Below are 14,656 nucleotides of genomic sequence, written 5' to 3'. Positions count from 1 at the left end.
GCTTGGTAATTAAAAATATAGTTTTCATGGCTCAAAAACCCATTCAAACTAGTGGAAAAGTACTACAGTTAATACCCAATCATAGGTTAAATTCCTTAATCATGGCTTACTGTGTTATCAGAAGTCAGTGTTTCTTAGAATATAATTCCAAATAATTGCTTTATAGATAGTTACAGGGAAAGTATCTAACACTCTCTCTTCTACCCTACCAAGAAAATAAGGAACTCTACACTCATTCTCAACTTGGAACTGGCAGTGGAAAAGACCAAGAGTACTTACCACTGGGCTGCCGCTGTTGGCTGAACACATGGATATCCATAGGAGAAAAGATATTGGAATGTATTTCTCGTAGATTCTCCCCAGTATATTTGTTGCAGGCCAAGACCGAGCGAGTAGTCCAGTCAGTCCAGTACAGAGTATCCCCAAATAATGTCAGAGCAAAGGGATGTGGAAGGGATCCTTTAATAACAGCTTCCCTAGAAATAGAAAGCAAATTAAAAGTGTAAGTTTAATCTATAAGACATTGGGAAAGAAATCAGACTCCTGCCAACTACTTTTTCAAAAAAAAAAAAAAGGAAAAAGAATATCTGAACTGTTAAGTTCATGGCCCTTATTTTTAATTGGAGGGAACTTATTTGTCCCTAAATAAGTTTATGGAAACTAAATATTTTATTTAAAGTAATTCTCATATAGGATTTTTGCACCTGAAGCCTGTGTAATGCTCAAACTAATTCAGAGACTCAGTTATTATTATTATTATTATTATTATTATTATTATTATTATTATTATTATTACATTTCTATGCCGCCCCTTGCCGAAACTTCGGGGCGGCTTATATGTTCATATGTAACCCCTGACTGACCATGCACAACTTGAAGTGAGTGAGTGTGCTGTCTTCCATGCACTTCTCACTTCTGATTTAATCAAGAACCTGTAATTGATCATGTTGTAGGTTGCTGAATATGACATGTGAACCAAGCAAGCTGGATTCTTTACTTGCACAACGGATAATTTGTGGTTTGTTGTAGAGCCAACCACTGGGTCGCTTAGCCCTAACAAGCTCTTCCACCAATACAACCAACTACATATGACTCAGTCAAACAAAGGTTACTGATTAAAAGCAGGAGTCTTTACATTTATAGTAATATGCTAGATAAATAAAACATCTGATAAGAAAAAACTGTCTTATCCCAATACCTCACTAAAGAAAATTCAAAAGGATAAACAGTACACTTTCAATGCTTTATGTTTTCACAAAGAATACAGGCAACAAAATGTCCTTAAAAAATGTTCTAGTATTAACGTCCTCATAGCCCAGTGTTGTACCTATTCCCAAACAGACTTTCTCAGCTCTGTAACTTCTAATCATAACAAAATTTCTTCCCTACCACACTAATTTCAATTACATAAGTAATATACAAATAGATGGGGTTGGTAAGGTACACCAACTATGCACTGCAAAAGTGACGCAAAATCAGAAAAATTCAGCAAGTATTTTGATATTTTATATTCCAGGAAAGAAACCCTCTGCTATTAAATATATATAAATCACTTGCCAATTGATGCATTGACACATAATGTCAAGCCACACTGGACACAGTATAGGCAGGGTTTGTTGTTCTGTGTGAATTCAGCATCAATGGTGGAATGCAGTCGGTTTGGTCGCCATGAAACCGCATGGAGAATCAACAGTCTTGTTTTAAGTTTTCTGTGTTTTACCATTGCATGTTGTTGCATGTGACTTAAGTTATGATGTTTGTGTGTGGTTTCCGTGTTTCCTCCAGCAAGTTTAGAAGCAAAAGTGGCCACATCTGCAACAGGCACACCAGCATCCACTTTTTAACTAACCTGTTCTAATTAGCAACTGCACTCCCTATCTTCCCTGCTGGTGCATGCTCTTTTCAGCAGCAAGGCAGCACAATGTGATGTGCTCCAGGATCAGCAACTGTGGGGGGCTAATGAAATACATGCCACCATCTGGAGGAAAGATGGAGATGCATGGAAACCATAAACACATAGAAGCTATGTGAATGTGTGAACACAGGAGAGACAGTAAGATGCCATGCCGCCCAGTTACTGTTTAGTGCTATGTGTGAATACACAGAGTCACTAGCATGCTTTCAGCTCTAGCATTACTATTGTTATTATTATTGCATCTCCAGCAGGAGCAAACTTTAACATTTTTTCAAAAGCTTGCCTTTATGCCTGAACACAAATTGCAACCATTTCTTGAATGCAATTATCACAAAAGTAAAGAGACTGCAGGGCACCTAAATGTCTAACAGTTGCTTACATAACATTCCCCTACCCCACCCCTGTGTTACAGTGGCATCTAAAGCCCGTCTCATTAATTTAAAAAAATGTCCTTGTAATGTGTTAACTTATTAATTAGGGCTGTTGCTGGAGGCTAAAATATGAACATTAATTCACACATGATATTCCTTAGCAGACAAATGAAGTTCTGAATTTCAGTCCTGTTAAATTACTTTAACAAAGTGAACCTGTTTACTTCAATAAGGAAAAAAAAAACCTTTGAAATAAAGGCTGGATTCATACAACATGGCAAACAACCATTTGCTGTTTCCATGGTGTACTGATTTTTGCCTAAATTTCTCAGTCAGAAAATTATGTGATTACCTGGGCAGAACAGTTTCTGTATTTCCCCCACCATGCATTTCAGCAGTCCCTACAAGTGAAGTCCTGTCCTTTCCCTATTCTTGCCTACCGAGTGCATAGCCTCCTCCTGACTGGTCCACTACAGTCCAGAGGGAGGTTTCCTTTTTTCCTCCCAAATGTACCTGCATATCTGTGGTACTTCCCAGCCAATCCAACCCCCATAAAGATTTTTATTAAATGAAAATAAGCAATTGGCAAAAAGAACAATACAGAGGGGTATTGGGTTGAATACCAGAAGCTGAGCCATTGTTTTAGCCATTTTCATTGGTTTAATTGCCACAAAAATGGCCAGTAACTGTCCGGGTATAGGGAGCTCATGTTACCCCATGAACAGATGCCCAAAAGGTAACACTTCTCTAACAGGAGACAACATCAAACATAAAGGCTCTATGTTGTTGAGCAGTCTTTGGCCATCAGCCTTAGTGTACCTATTGCCTGAACCACTCTCTTCCACAATTCCACTGGGAGGCAATCTGCCATATTTAGTTGGCCCTGCATAGTAAATGCCTAAAAACACCAGCAGGCATTTGACATGTCCCTTACCCAAACAGAAAAGGCAGAGAGTGCACCTCTGTCAACAGAATTTCATCTTGCACTTTACATATTTACAAAATAGTGCCTTAAGGGCCATACAGCTGAAAAGGGCTCAACAATTGGGGTGCGGGGGTGGCTTCAGCTTCAGGAAAGAAAACACAGAATAAAAAAGCAGGAGCTCCATAAGATACAGTCAAGGAGGCAACTCAGGTTACCTGCAACTATCATTGTTTGAGTGGCCACCTGTGCAAATACACATTTGGCTCTGCACCTGCATGGAGTCTCTTGTTGGAAAGATTTTACAGCTAAGCATTCAATTGGGTGGGAGCCCTTCCCCTTCCTGTTTCAGGTTCCCACAAGAGGGGCTCTCACCCATTGTGCCATAAGTCTCACTGCCATAAGTCCCAGGACTGAGGGTTGTACCACCCTGCTCTGCCCCCTGTGTGCCCTTGGGACAGGGACAACACCAAGTGGGTCCAGTGGGTAGGTTTTGTTTTCTGAAAATGAAAGGCCAGAAATAAAAGTGCTACTCAGTACATATCAAAGAGCAACACCCAGAGTATAAAATACCCTGCAAAGAAGGGAACCGTGAACTTGGAAGATAAACATGGACTCCTTGCCATGCTTCTCTTGCAAAACACGCACATGCAGACACACATCTAAAATTCATCAGCCCATTCAATAACTTTTTCTGGAACATGCCACCTTTATGACAGATAGTTCTGAATAAAAAGAAAGCAACTCATTATTTATTCCAATTTGATGTTCAAACATCCTAGAATATTTGTCTTTTTGATTCATGTAAAAGAGAGAGCCAAGAATCTGGCTGCCTTCTTTGGCCCCAATCCTAGCATAGAAATCACAGTGGGAGCCCTTAAACAACAAACAGCCCTGGGAGAACAATGTCCTGGTTGAGGTGGAAAGCCAACACAGCCATGAAAAGTAACTTTGGGTCTGGTGGGAGCACTGCTTTGACTCTGTGGAAGGTGAGGTAGGAAGGGTCTACCCAGAGGGAACAGAGCTTGATGGCACGTCTGGCTTATGTGATGGCCAGCTGGAAGGCAACCTTCCAGGAAAGGAGATGGAGATCAACCATGGCCAGTGGTTCAAAGTTTTCTTGTCAGTGTCTGCAGCATGACTGAAAGGTTCTGGTGTGAAGGAATGGGGGGGGGGGCAGGTGGTGGTTAAAGGTCCCTGAGGAACCAGTGCGATAGGGGTTCAGCATCAGGGAGAGGGGCACACTACTTATGGTACCAAGAGGCAAGAAAGGCAGGTTTCCTTACCTCTAACAGTTCCTCGAGTGGTCCATTTGTGCATTTACACATGTGGGCTCTGCATGCATGCATGAGGCTCTTTTGGGAAGATTCCAGAGCTAATTAATTAGTATTTGGCAGGAGCCAGGCAACAGACTCACCCAGCATGAATGCAGGGCTCCCGCTGAGTCATCAATTCTGAGTGTGAGACTGCCATAGAAATAACATCTGAATCAAAGACGCATCAACCCCCTGCCAAAAAATATGTACAAGACACCAGCAGGGATGGCGGGTGGGTATGCGTGAATACACAGATGACCACTCAAAGAATGACAGTTACAGGTAAGGAAACCTGCCTTTATTCTTCATAGTCTCTGTGCATCAAACATGTGGGTGACTGGAAAACTTACCTCGGGGAAGCGGGGAGTGTTGCTCAGCAGAGGAGAGAAGAGAGGACAGTTCTGCCAAACGCGCAGCCCTTTCTAGCTTGAACATTGAGATGATAATGGCAAATGAAGGTTAAAGGGTCTGACAATGTCACGGTAAGAGACACTCCCACATACAGGACTGTGGAGGTTGAGGTAGTTCTGGTAGAATGTACTCTAACAGAGCCAGACACATGGAGACCAGAGAGTTTATAGGCCAAAAATATAGTGTGGAGTATCCATTTAGAGATCCTTTGTACGGAAATAGGTCTTTTCCAGTGTGGGCCACCATAAAGTCTCTGAGATTGTCAGATGGATTGAGTTCTTGATTTGCAGAAAGCTAAAGTCCTATGGACATCTACAGAATCGAGAGCCAGCTCTATGGGGTTAGAAGGGCTTTGAAAGAATACTGGTAGGACAATGGTCTCATTCATGTGGAAGAGATGATGGAAGAGGGTCAGGGCAAAGTATAACCTTGTCCTTATGAAAAGTGATATAAGGAGGGTCAATTCGAAGAGCTGTGAGTTCACTGGCTCAATGAGTGGAGGTAATAGCTATCAAAAAGGTGGTTTTCCAGGAGAGGAGGCACAGGTCTGTTGAAACAATTCTACCTTGTTTATATAGGCAACCACTGTGGTGTTGTCTGTAATGATCCGTATCTGATGATACAGGATAATGCCTTAGAAGGCAGCAAGGGCTTCTTTATATCCAGGAGTTCCACAAAGTTTATGTGATGTGAGTTCCCTTGAGGACTCCATCTGACCTGGATGGTAGACTAACTGCAGTGGGCTCCCAAACCGAGAAGGGAGGCATCTGTGGTTATACAGAGATGGGAGGGGGTCTTGCGGGGAGAATGGAACCCTAGTAGAGGTGTTGGTCTTGTCTGTCCACCAACAAAGGGAAGTGCGAATTTGAGGAAGTATACATAGTCTGATGGAATGAGGTTTGGCCTTGGAATCAAATGATGATAGAAACCAGAGCTGTAGTCTCACATGTAGTCGAGCCAGGGGGATGACTAGATTTGATGCAAACATTAGGCTGGGAACATGCTGGATTGTCATGACAGTCGGTGAACAAGCACTAATGAGGGAAGTGACCTCTTTAGTTAGAACAGATATTCTGTGCTGGGATAAAAAGGCCTCTGCAGAGGTGGAATCTAGTCCAGCTCTGATGAAATGGATCAACTGTGTAGGAGAAAGGCAAGATTTAGTGGAATTAATGCAGAGACCGAGTTGTTTAATTAAAGAACATGTGTAGTCAGTAGCCTGTAAAGAGGCTTCTGTGGATGGAGCTACTTTGAGCCACTTGTCAAGGTAGGACTATACATGGACTCCTATTAAGATGAAGTTGGAACAAACAAAAGCCATGCATTTCGTGAATACACAGGGGGCAGTTGCCAAACTGAAGGGGAGGATGGTGAACTGGAAGGGCTTGTCATTCACCTGAAATTGGAGGAAATGCCTGTGGGACTCCTCAACTGAAATACAAAAATAAGAGTCCTTAAGGTTTACAAACCTTAGACTTTCAGAAAGCAGTGAGAGAATATTATCAAGAGAAACCATTTTAAAACGTTTAGGTTTAATGCATTGATTAAGGGTCCTCAGAGCAAGAATCAGACAAAGGCCTCCATCTTTTTTAAGAAACATAAAATAACTGGAGTAAACACCCATCTGCTACTCCTCCCATCATTGCCTTCTCATTGCAGCTGGCATGCTAGCAGTTTGGTGCCTGTAGAGTTTAGTCACAGAGATCATCCAGTAGGTGTTCTGCGATAGATCCAATCTTCTCTCAAGGGAAAAGCTGTTATCTGGCCATGGTGGCTTCATAGTTGGCCACCTGGAACCTTAGCAAGGCTACCGCACACAGACAAGTGGTGTCTGCCCAGTATATGGAGGGGGCCAGCTTGGTGTGGATAGCATCATGAAGTTGCCTTGCATGCTGGAGGTGGTTCCAGTCAACACCATGAGGCGTGACATCAGTATGCTCTCGATACCAAAAAAAGTTCCTGTGCATGTACTCAGTGGCAGACATCTGGGGTAGCCAGAGATCTGTGTTAGCACCTATCAGCATCTGTGTTAGCACCAACCAGGGTGAGGTGAGGCCAGTAGGGTCACGGAAGCTATTGGTGTGACCCCACAAGGTGTGCAACCTGGTGTGGCTGGGGCCCAAGGGCACCAATGGAGAAATCAAGAGTCCTCCTACTCTGTATGGAATCTTCGGAAAGGCGCAACTGGGCTGATGAGGTGGTCTGAGAGCTTGGGGAGTTCCTTTGGGTAGATTAAGGCAGGGGACCATGGTGAGTTGCATTCCCAATCAAGGAGGAGAGAGCAGAGTGTACCCAAGTGTTCCCTGGCAGCCAAATCATGGGCCATGGCCAGCATGAGCAGGCTAGGTGGAAAAGCTTGAGTTGAGGCAATGCCTCAGTGTCTGGCATAGTACTTTTTCTTTTGGGGGGCATTCACACCAATGGATTTGACGCACAGTGCAAGGTCTTGACTGGAGGAAAACTTCCAAAGCTCAGCACCATGGAGTGGGCTGGAGCCGGGCCCACCCCTTGCACAAGCAGTATAAAGGGGGCAGCTCCCACCCAGATGCTCAGTGCCTGAAGACAGCACTGTCCCAGGCATGTGGGGGATCCGAGGTGTCCTGTGGAGGAAGCGGTGACTGCACTCTGCCGTAGCCCATATGCGGGGGGGCGGGGTAGGAGCTGACGATAGCCAGCAGGGCAAAGGACGGGTTGTGTGAATGTATGGATGACCACTCAAAGAACAACAGTTACAGGTAAGCAACCTGCCTTTCTTCTTCATGGTCTCTGTGCAAACACCAATGGGCAAGCAGCAAGCTTCTCCTCCAGGAGGAGGGGCTATTGTCACCTGAGAATTGAGAAGAGAACAGCCCTTCCGAAGGTGCAGTCCCATCTGAAATGGACATCTAGCTGGTAGTGGCAGACAAAGGTCAAGGGTGTGGACCATGTCGCAGCCCTGCAGATCTCCTGGAGTGGTACACCGGCCAGCAGTGCAGTGGGTATGGCTTGGACACATGTGGAGTATGTGTGTAGATGTTCCGTCAGCGGGATTCTAGCCATCTTGTAAGCAAGGGAGATGGTATTGGAGATCCATTTCAAGAGTGTTTGGCTGAAGACAGGTTCACCAGCTCTGGGGCCCTTGTAGCATATGCAGAGGCGTTCTGAGCGGTGGAGAGTTTCAATCCAGGCTCTGTAGGAAGTGAGGGCCTCCTAACATTGAGGAGATGGAAAGTGGCCTCGATGGGGGTGGATGGGTTGGGGAAGAAGGCTGGAAGTATGATGTCCTGGTTCATGTGGAAGGGGGACGTCGTCTTTGGAAGGAAGCGCGGGTCTGGGCAAAGGACAAACTTGTCCCTGTGGAATGTAGTGAATGGGGCATCAATCCACAGGGCGGCTAGTTCGATGACACGGAAGGCAGACGTGATGGCCACCAGGAACACAGTCTTCTAGGAGAGAAGGTGAAGATCTGCTGTGGCCATGAGTTTGAAGGGCCTCATTGTGAGGGACTGCAGGATTACAAAGAGACTCCAGGAGGGGGTGCGAGGCTGGATGGGTGGGGCCAAGTTGAGAAGGCCCCTGAGGAAGCAGTGTGCCAGAGGGTGAGCGAACACCAAGGACCCTTGGATAGGAGGGTGGAAGTGGGAGATGGCCGCCAGGTGGACCCTAACAGATGAGGCGGGTGCGGTCCATGGAGGTAGAAGTGGGGTTGAGGCCGTATTGCAACTGAGGCAGTGAAGGCTCTCTACTTAGCCAGGTAGGAATGGCGTGAGGAGGGCCTCAGGGGGGCCTGTAGGGAGCTATATGGGTCAGTCAGGGTGGGATTTTCCAGGCAGTCTGCCACAGGATCCTGAGATGTCTGCACAGTGGGTGCCCCAGCTGGTGTTGGACGTGTAGGTGGTGATGGTCATGGAGGGCTGGGGGGAGGGGGAGGAAGGGCATGCCTGTGGTGAGGTTGGCTGTGGCGCACCACCAGTGGAGGGACTCCCTGACCTTTGTGGGAGGAGCTAGGTGGGTTGCGTGGTGGTCCTCATCTCACGCGAAGGCTCTCACAAACCACAGCTGGAGAGGTCTCATGTGGAGCCTTGTGAGTTGCAACACTGATACTGTGGTGGCCATGAGGCCAAGCAGCTTCTGGATGGTGTGGGTGGTGGAGAGAGGTGCGGCCCTGATGGCTGCAGCCAGAGCGGCAAGGGTTTCTGCCCTTGGTTGTGGCAGGAAGGCTTTGGAGAGGGTAGAGTCCAGGTGTGCCCCTATGAAGAGTATGAACTGTGTGGGACAAAGAACAGATTTGTCATGATTTATGAGGAGCCCCAGGTCCTATAGGAGACGACGTGTGACAGACAAGCTGTGCAATAAGTCCTCCCTGGAGGGGACCACAAGGACCCAGTCATCCAGGTATGGGAAGATCTGGATCCCATGTAGCCTAAGGTGGGCACAGACGACTGCCACGCATTTGGTGATACATGTGGGGCCATGGCCAGGCCAAAGGGAAGGACACAGAACTGAAAGGCCCGCTGGTTGATTTGAAAGCAGGAAATGCCTGTGTTTGGGGTGGATGGCAATATGAAAATAGGTGTCCTTCAGGTCTATGGAGGCGAACCAGTCTCCTTGGTTAAGGAGAGGGAGGATGCCTTGGAGTGTGACCATCCTGAAGTTCTTGGGGGTGATGAACCTGTTCACCCCTCGTAAGTCTAAGATGGGCCTCAGAGTCCCGTCCCATTTAAGCACTGTGAAGTACCTGGAGTAGAAGCCCTTGAGGGCTGATGCTCTATCGCTCCTTTGTCCAGCATGGTTGGTGTTGAGCTACTTCCAGTTGGAACCTGGAGAAGTCCTCTGCCTCTGTGTGCATGAGGCAGACAGCATCCCGTAGGTGGTTGGGGAGGTGTTCAACTATGGCATCCATCTTTTCCCATAGGAAGAGCTGGTACAGCCATGGTGGCCTCGTAGTTGGAGACCCTGAAGCCAAGGGCAGCCTCTGCGTTTATCTTTTTTGCCATGGCAACCAGGAGGCGTCCCTCCCTGTCTACCAGGGTGGACTAGTCCCTCTGGGGGGTGCCCTGCACAGATTCCACTATGATAAGAGTTGGGCCCAGCGCAGGGGTCCTCAAACTTTTTAAACAGGGGATCAGTTCATTGTCCCTCAGACTGTTGGGGGGGTGAACTATACTATGAAAAAATGAATATTTTAATATGCACATTAAAAATTAAGGGTGTTCAAAGATAGGCTAGACATGCACATGGTGGGCATGTCGTAAGCGGAGCCGGATGGAGCTGGGGGTCAGACTAGATGGCCTGGGAGAAGGGAGACCCCTTCTGACTTGCTCTGTTTCTATGGTCCAGGGCCTGGCCATCTGGGGAGTGGAGCTAGCAGGGTAGGGGGAGCATTCTGGGGGTGGGGAGTGGCTCTAACCTGAGAACGCCGGTGATGGCTGCTCTTGTCCCGGTGAGTGGCGTGTGGGCATTTGTGGAGAGAAGCAGGGCTCCAGAAGTGGCAGCGCTGGTGTGGGGGTCTGGTTTAGGCCACATCGCTAGAGTCCTTGCTGTGCCAGCAGTGCCGGTTGGTGCATAGCATGTCCCTGGGCCTGGTGGCGCAGCTTGATTCGCCGCTGGGTGAGATCCAGCAATGGCAGGAGGCTGCGGCGCTGTGATCCTGATCGTGTGTACCCTGGTTCCTGCCAGGGTGTTCGGTGCAGCACATGGTCCCAATGTGCTGGCACGGCCTGGCACATGCACCTTGGGCATAGGCAGGGAGGCAGAAGGGTGGTGGCGGCGGTGGCCCTCCCAAAGAATGGAGTAGTCAAGCAAGGAGGAGGTAGGGTTCCATGCGCAAAGCGCATCCTGGGGCCTTCACCTAGAAGAAGGGAGCCTGGCCAGAGTACGGGGAGCATGGGCCTCCGAGGACGGGGGGGGGTCAAAATCAGCCGGGCAGGGCCCCCCTGTAAACAGCACAGAGACCAATGAGCTGAAGAGCGAGGAGGCCTTGGAGCCATGGAGGAATGGCGGTCCCCCAATGGGGGGGGCGCACGGGAAGCCACTTCCACTGCCACTATGGCAGTTGGGCCACGTGCCGGCATCGTGTGGGGTATGGGCATGTTGTTGGGACATTGGTGCCTGGAGACTCCAGCACCAGGATTGCAGACATGTCGTCCAGGGATGTTCCAGGGATTCCGGGTGGCCAGCAGGGCCGGGGGGTGGGGGGCAGGCTCCTTTGCAGTGCAGCACTTCACTTGTTTGCCAGCGCCACAGTGGCGGAGGGGCCCTCTCCCAGTGATGCTGCTCTCCTCCTTGCCTTCAGTGGCTTGGAGGGGCCTTTAGCGGGGGGCTGATCTGCCCCTTGGTGAAAGTTGTGAGGGCCCACTGCCACGGGGCCTGCCAGAGACACATGGCTCTTTGTCCCCACATCTGTTTTTTAAAGGCCTGGAAGTGCAGGCAGGTCTCCACGATGTGCCCCTTGCCAAGGTAGAGGAGGAACTTTGAATCCCCAGCATTAGTGGACATTCTCACTGCACAGGAGGCGCAGCAGTGGACTTCTGGTTGCGCTGCGGCAAGATAGGCAGACAATACGGGAGCTCCGTGCTTCGCATCAAAAATCCTTTCACCAGGGGCTCAAGGAAGCCCGATCATGGCACGAACAGTCATAGAAAGGTACGGGGATTATCTCTGGCTAGATTTCGGAGGCAGTGCCCCCCCCTTAGCTGCCGGGGAAGCCTATGTTTCCATGGTGAACGGAATGAGAGGGGCTTTACTCCCTTGCTAGCTGTCAGCTCCAGCCAAAACACTGAAGAGAAAGAAAAGCTTTTAACTGGACTTCAGACCTACTGGGTGAGATTTTTGCTATTTTCTAAAATTGAGCCCTTAAAGGAAATGCTGGGAATAGACATCAACTCAGTTAAGAGAGCCCCACAGAGGGGGAGGGTCCCCCCCCCAGCACAGACTGTGAGCAATGACAAATCTGGGGCGATTAACCGAGAAAGCACAACACTATAAATTTTGGAGAATCAAAATGTTAACCTCCCCAAGGGCAAAGATTTAAAACTTGAAACCTACTGTAAATCATCTGAAGAGAAACTCCACTATTTCAGTTTGTTTTCACTTTCTCTTTTGGGATTATGGCGACCTGAACATTTCCGGTCATTGTTTAAGAGAGTATAAGGCACTGGACACCTGTAAGACCCTCTTCTGCCACCTTGTGACGAATTTGTTTTACAACAGATTCTTTAAATAAAATTTTGAACATTAATCCTATAGCTGTTGGACGATATACCTAGAGGTGCCTTTGAAGTACCAACTTCTTTTTCAATAATGAGAAAAACACATCCTGCATGCCCCCCTGGGGGGGCAGCTGCATCTATAGCTAGTCAATACCAAGCAAGAACATTGGAAACAACACTTTTAACAATTCATGACAAACTAGAAAAGCTGACTTCAGACCAAAATGAAAGATGGGCTAAGCTGGATATCCACTTCAAAACCATAAATGCTAAACTTGCTGAAATACAACAGAAAACTGAACAGAATGAGCAAAAAATAAAAGAAGTGGAAAACAAAACTGACAATATAAACAAGAAGACTGAAGAGATGATTAACAAAATACAACAACTATCTCAATACAGCCACTGAATCCCAAGGCATTATGGACAAGGCATCCAACTACTTGAGATTACAGAATGTACCAGGGGCAAAAAAGTGAAGACTTAAATGATGCAATAATCACAATGTTAGCTGATGCTCTCGGCATTCAAAAGGAAGAGATGAATAAAGAAATTGACCTGATCTATAGAGTTAATTCAAGCTACGTGAGGAGACATAAACTCCCAAGAGAAGTCCACATAAAATTCATAAAAAGGTCTACCAAAGATGAGATTCTCAAAACTCTTCATGATCAACCAGTACTGATTGATAAAAACCAAATAGTGGCCTTGAAACAAATACCTTGGAGAATTAGAGAAGGAGGGAAGAAATATCAATTCCTCACCTCAAAGTGAAAGGAATCATTTAGAAGGCTGACACCAGAAAAACTGAAACTAGATGTAATCTGCTTACAAGAAACTCACATAAAAAATAACATCAAAAATTTCTGGAACGTACAAAATTGGGTAAGGCATTTATATCTTCAGCACATCAAAAGAAAAGAGGGTGGCTTTATATATTAAAAATGACTTGGATCCCAAACACATTTTTTTAGGTGAAGATGGTCAGATTTTAATGGCTGAAATGACAATAAAAAAGAAGATGCTATTGGTGGCAATCTATGCACCCAATGACCAACAGGAAATTTTTTAATCAAAAATTACATAACTTATTGTCAAAAACTGGATATCAAACCCTATGTTAATGGGAAATTTGAATGCAATACTAGACAAAGAACTGGACTACAACAGTGATAATAAAGGGAAAGGAGGAAGAAGAATACTTCCAAAATCATTATTCAATGTATTAGAGGTTATCTTAGAAGAGCCCATGGTAACAGCACCTAAACTGATGAAAAAAAATAGAACACTATGGAGAAGTTACAGGTATGAAAATAAATAGAGAAAAGACAAAATGATTAGTAAAAAATTGTACGTTGAATCAAAGAATAGCCTTGATGGAACAGCTAGATCTTCAAATAGTGAAAAAGGTTAAATATCTGGGAATCCACTTAACAGCTAGATGCGCTACATTGAAACAAGATAATTACATTAAATTATTTATTACATTAAATAAATAAAGAGATCAGGGCAGACAAGGAAAAATGGTCTAATTTACAAATATCATTACTGGGAAGAATAGCTATAGTTAAAATGAATATATTACCTAAGATTTTGTTTTTATTTTAAACAATTCCCATAAAAATTGAGGAAAAAGTTTTTGCTGATTTAAATACACAAATTTCAAGATCTATATGGCAAAAGACGAAACCAAGAATTAAAATAAAAATGCTCCAGGAGGCCAAAAGGAATGGGGGTTTTGGCCTCTCAGACTGGTTGTTGTATTACCAAACATGTGTTCTAGTGTGGCTAAAAGAATGGAACAAAAGGATTTTATATCTTGAATGTCATGATTAACAAATGGGCTGGCATACTTTTTTTATGTGGTATGAGAAATGTAAAACTCATGGTATTTTCAAAATCACTACATTAGGAAGGCATTGATTTTGGTTTGGGAAAAATTAAAGATAAAAATTTATAATAAGATATTGAGATGGTTTTCTCCCATGGAAGCTTTTGCATACCCAAATGCATTAAATTTCAATAAGATTGTGACTTATGACATCTTCGACAATGAAGGAAAATTGAAACCAAATCAAGAACTTCAAGACCAGGGCATTGATCTTTCTTGGTGGCATCAAATGCAAATAAAATCGAGACATGTCAAAGATTACAAAATGTATGGTTTCCATAAGGAACAAAATACTTTTAATCAATTAATTTCAAAATCAGATAAAAATGATTACAAGATTGTATAATTTTCTTTTAGAAATGAAAATGGAAGATGAACAAGTTAAAGAAACAGTAACATGGGCACAGAACTTTGAGTATAACATTGAATTGCAGAAGTGGCAAAAGTTGTGGGAAAGAAATGTTAAGATAACCTTGGCAACTTCTTATAAAGAAAACTTGTATAAAATGTTTTATAGATGGTATTTATCACCCAACAGATTAGCTAAAATGTTTCCGAATATGTCAAACAAGTGTTGGAAATGTAAACAGAAACCTGGCACCTTTTATCATATGTGGTGGACTTGTGATAAAGCAAAAAA

General features: G+C 45.3%; 1 protein-coding gene across 4 annotated transcripts in view; it reads right to left on the bottom strand.

Annotated features, from left to right (window-relative positions):
- Window positions 1-14,656, bottom strand: part of LRP6 (LDL receptor related protein 6) — a 274,404-nt gene that overhangs the window by 141,302 nt on the left and 118,446 nt on the right. For all 4 annotated transcript variants that reach the window (XM_044418370.1, XM_044418371.1, XM_044418372.1 and 1 more), the window contains one exon: window positions 280-476. In XM_044418370.1, coding sequence (XP_044274305.1) covers window positions 280-476 — 197 coding nt within the window. The remainder of the gene's footprint in view (window positions 1-279; window positions 477-14,656) is intronic.

This window comes from Varanus komodoensis, unplaced genomic scaffold (genome assembly GCF_004798865.1).
Source record: "Varanus komodoensis strain SLA01 unplaced genomic scaffold, ASM479886v1 scaffold9, whole genome shotgun sequence".
Taxonomy (NCBI): domain Eukaryota; kingdom Metazoa; phylum Chordata; class Lepidosauria; order Squamata; family Varanidae; genus Varanus; species Varanus komodoensis.
This window is presented reverse-complemented; position numbering and strand designations above follow the sequence as displayed.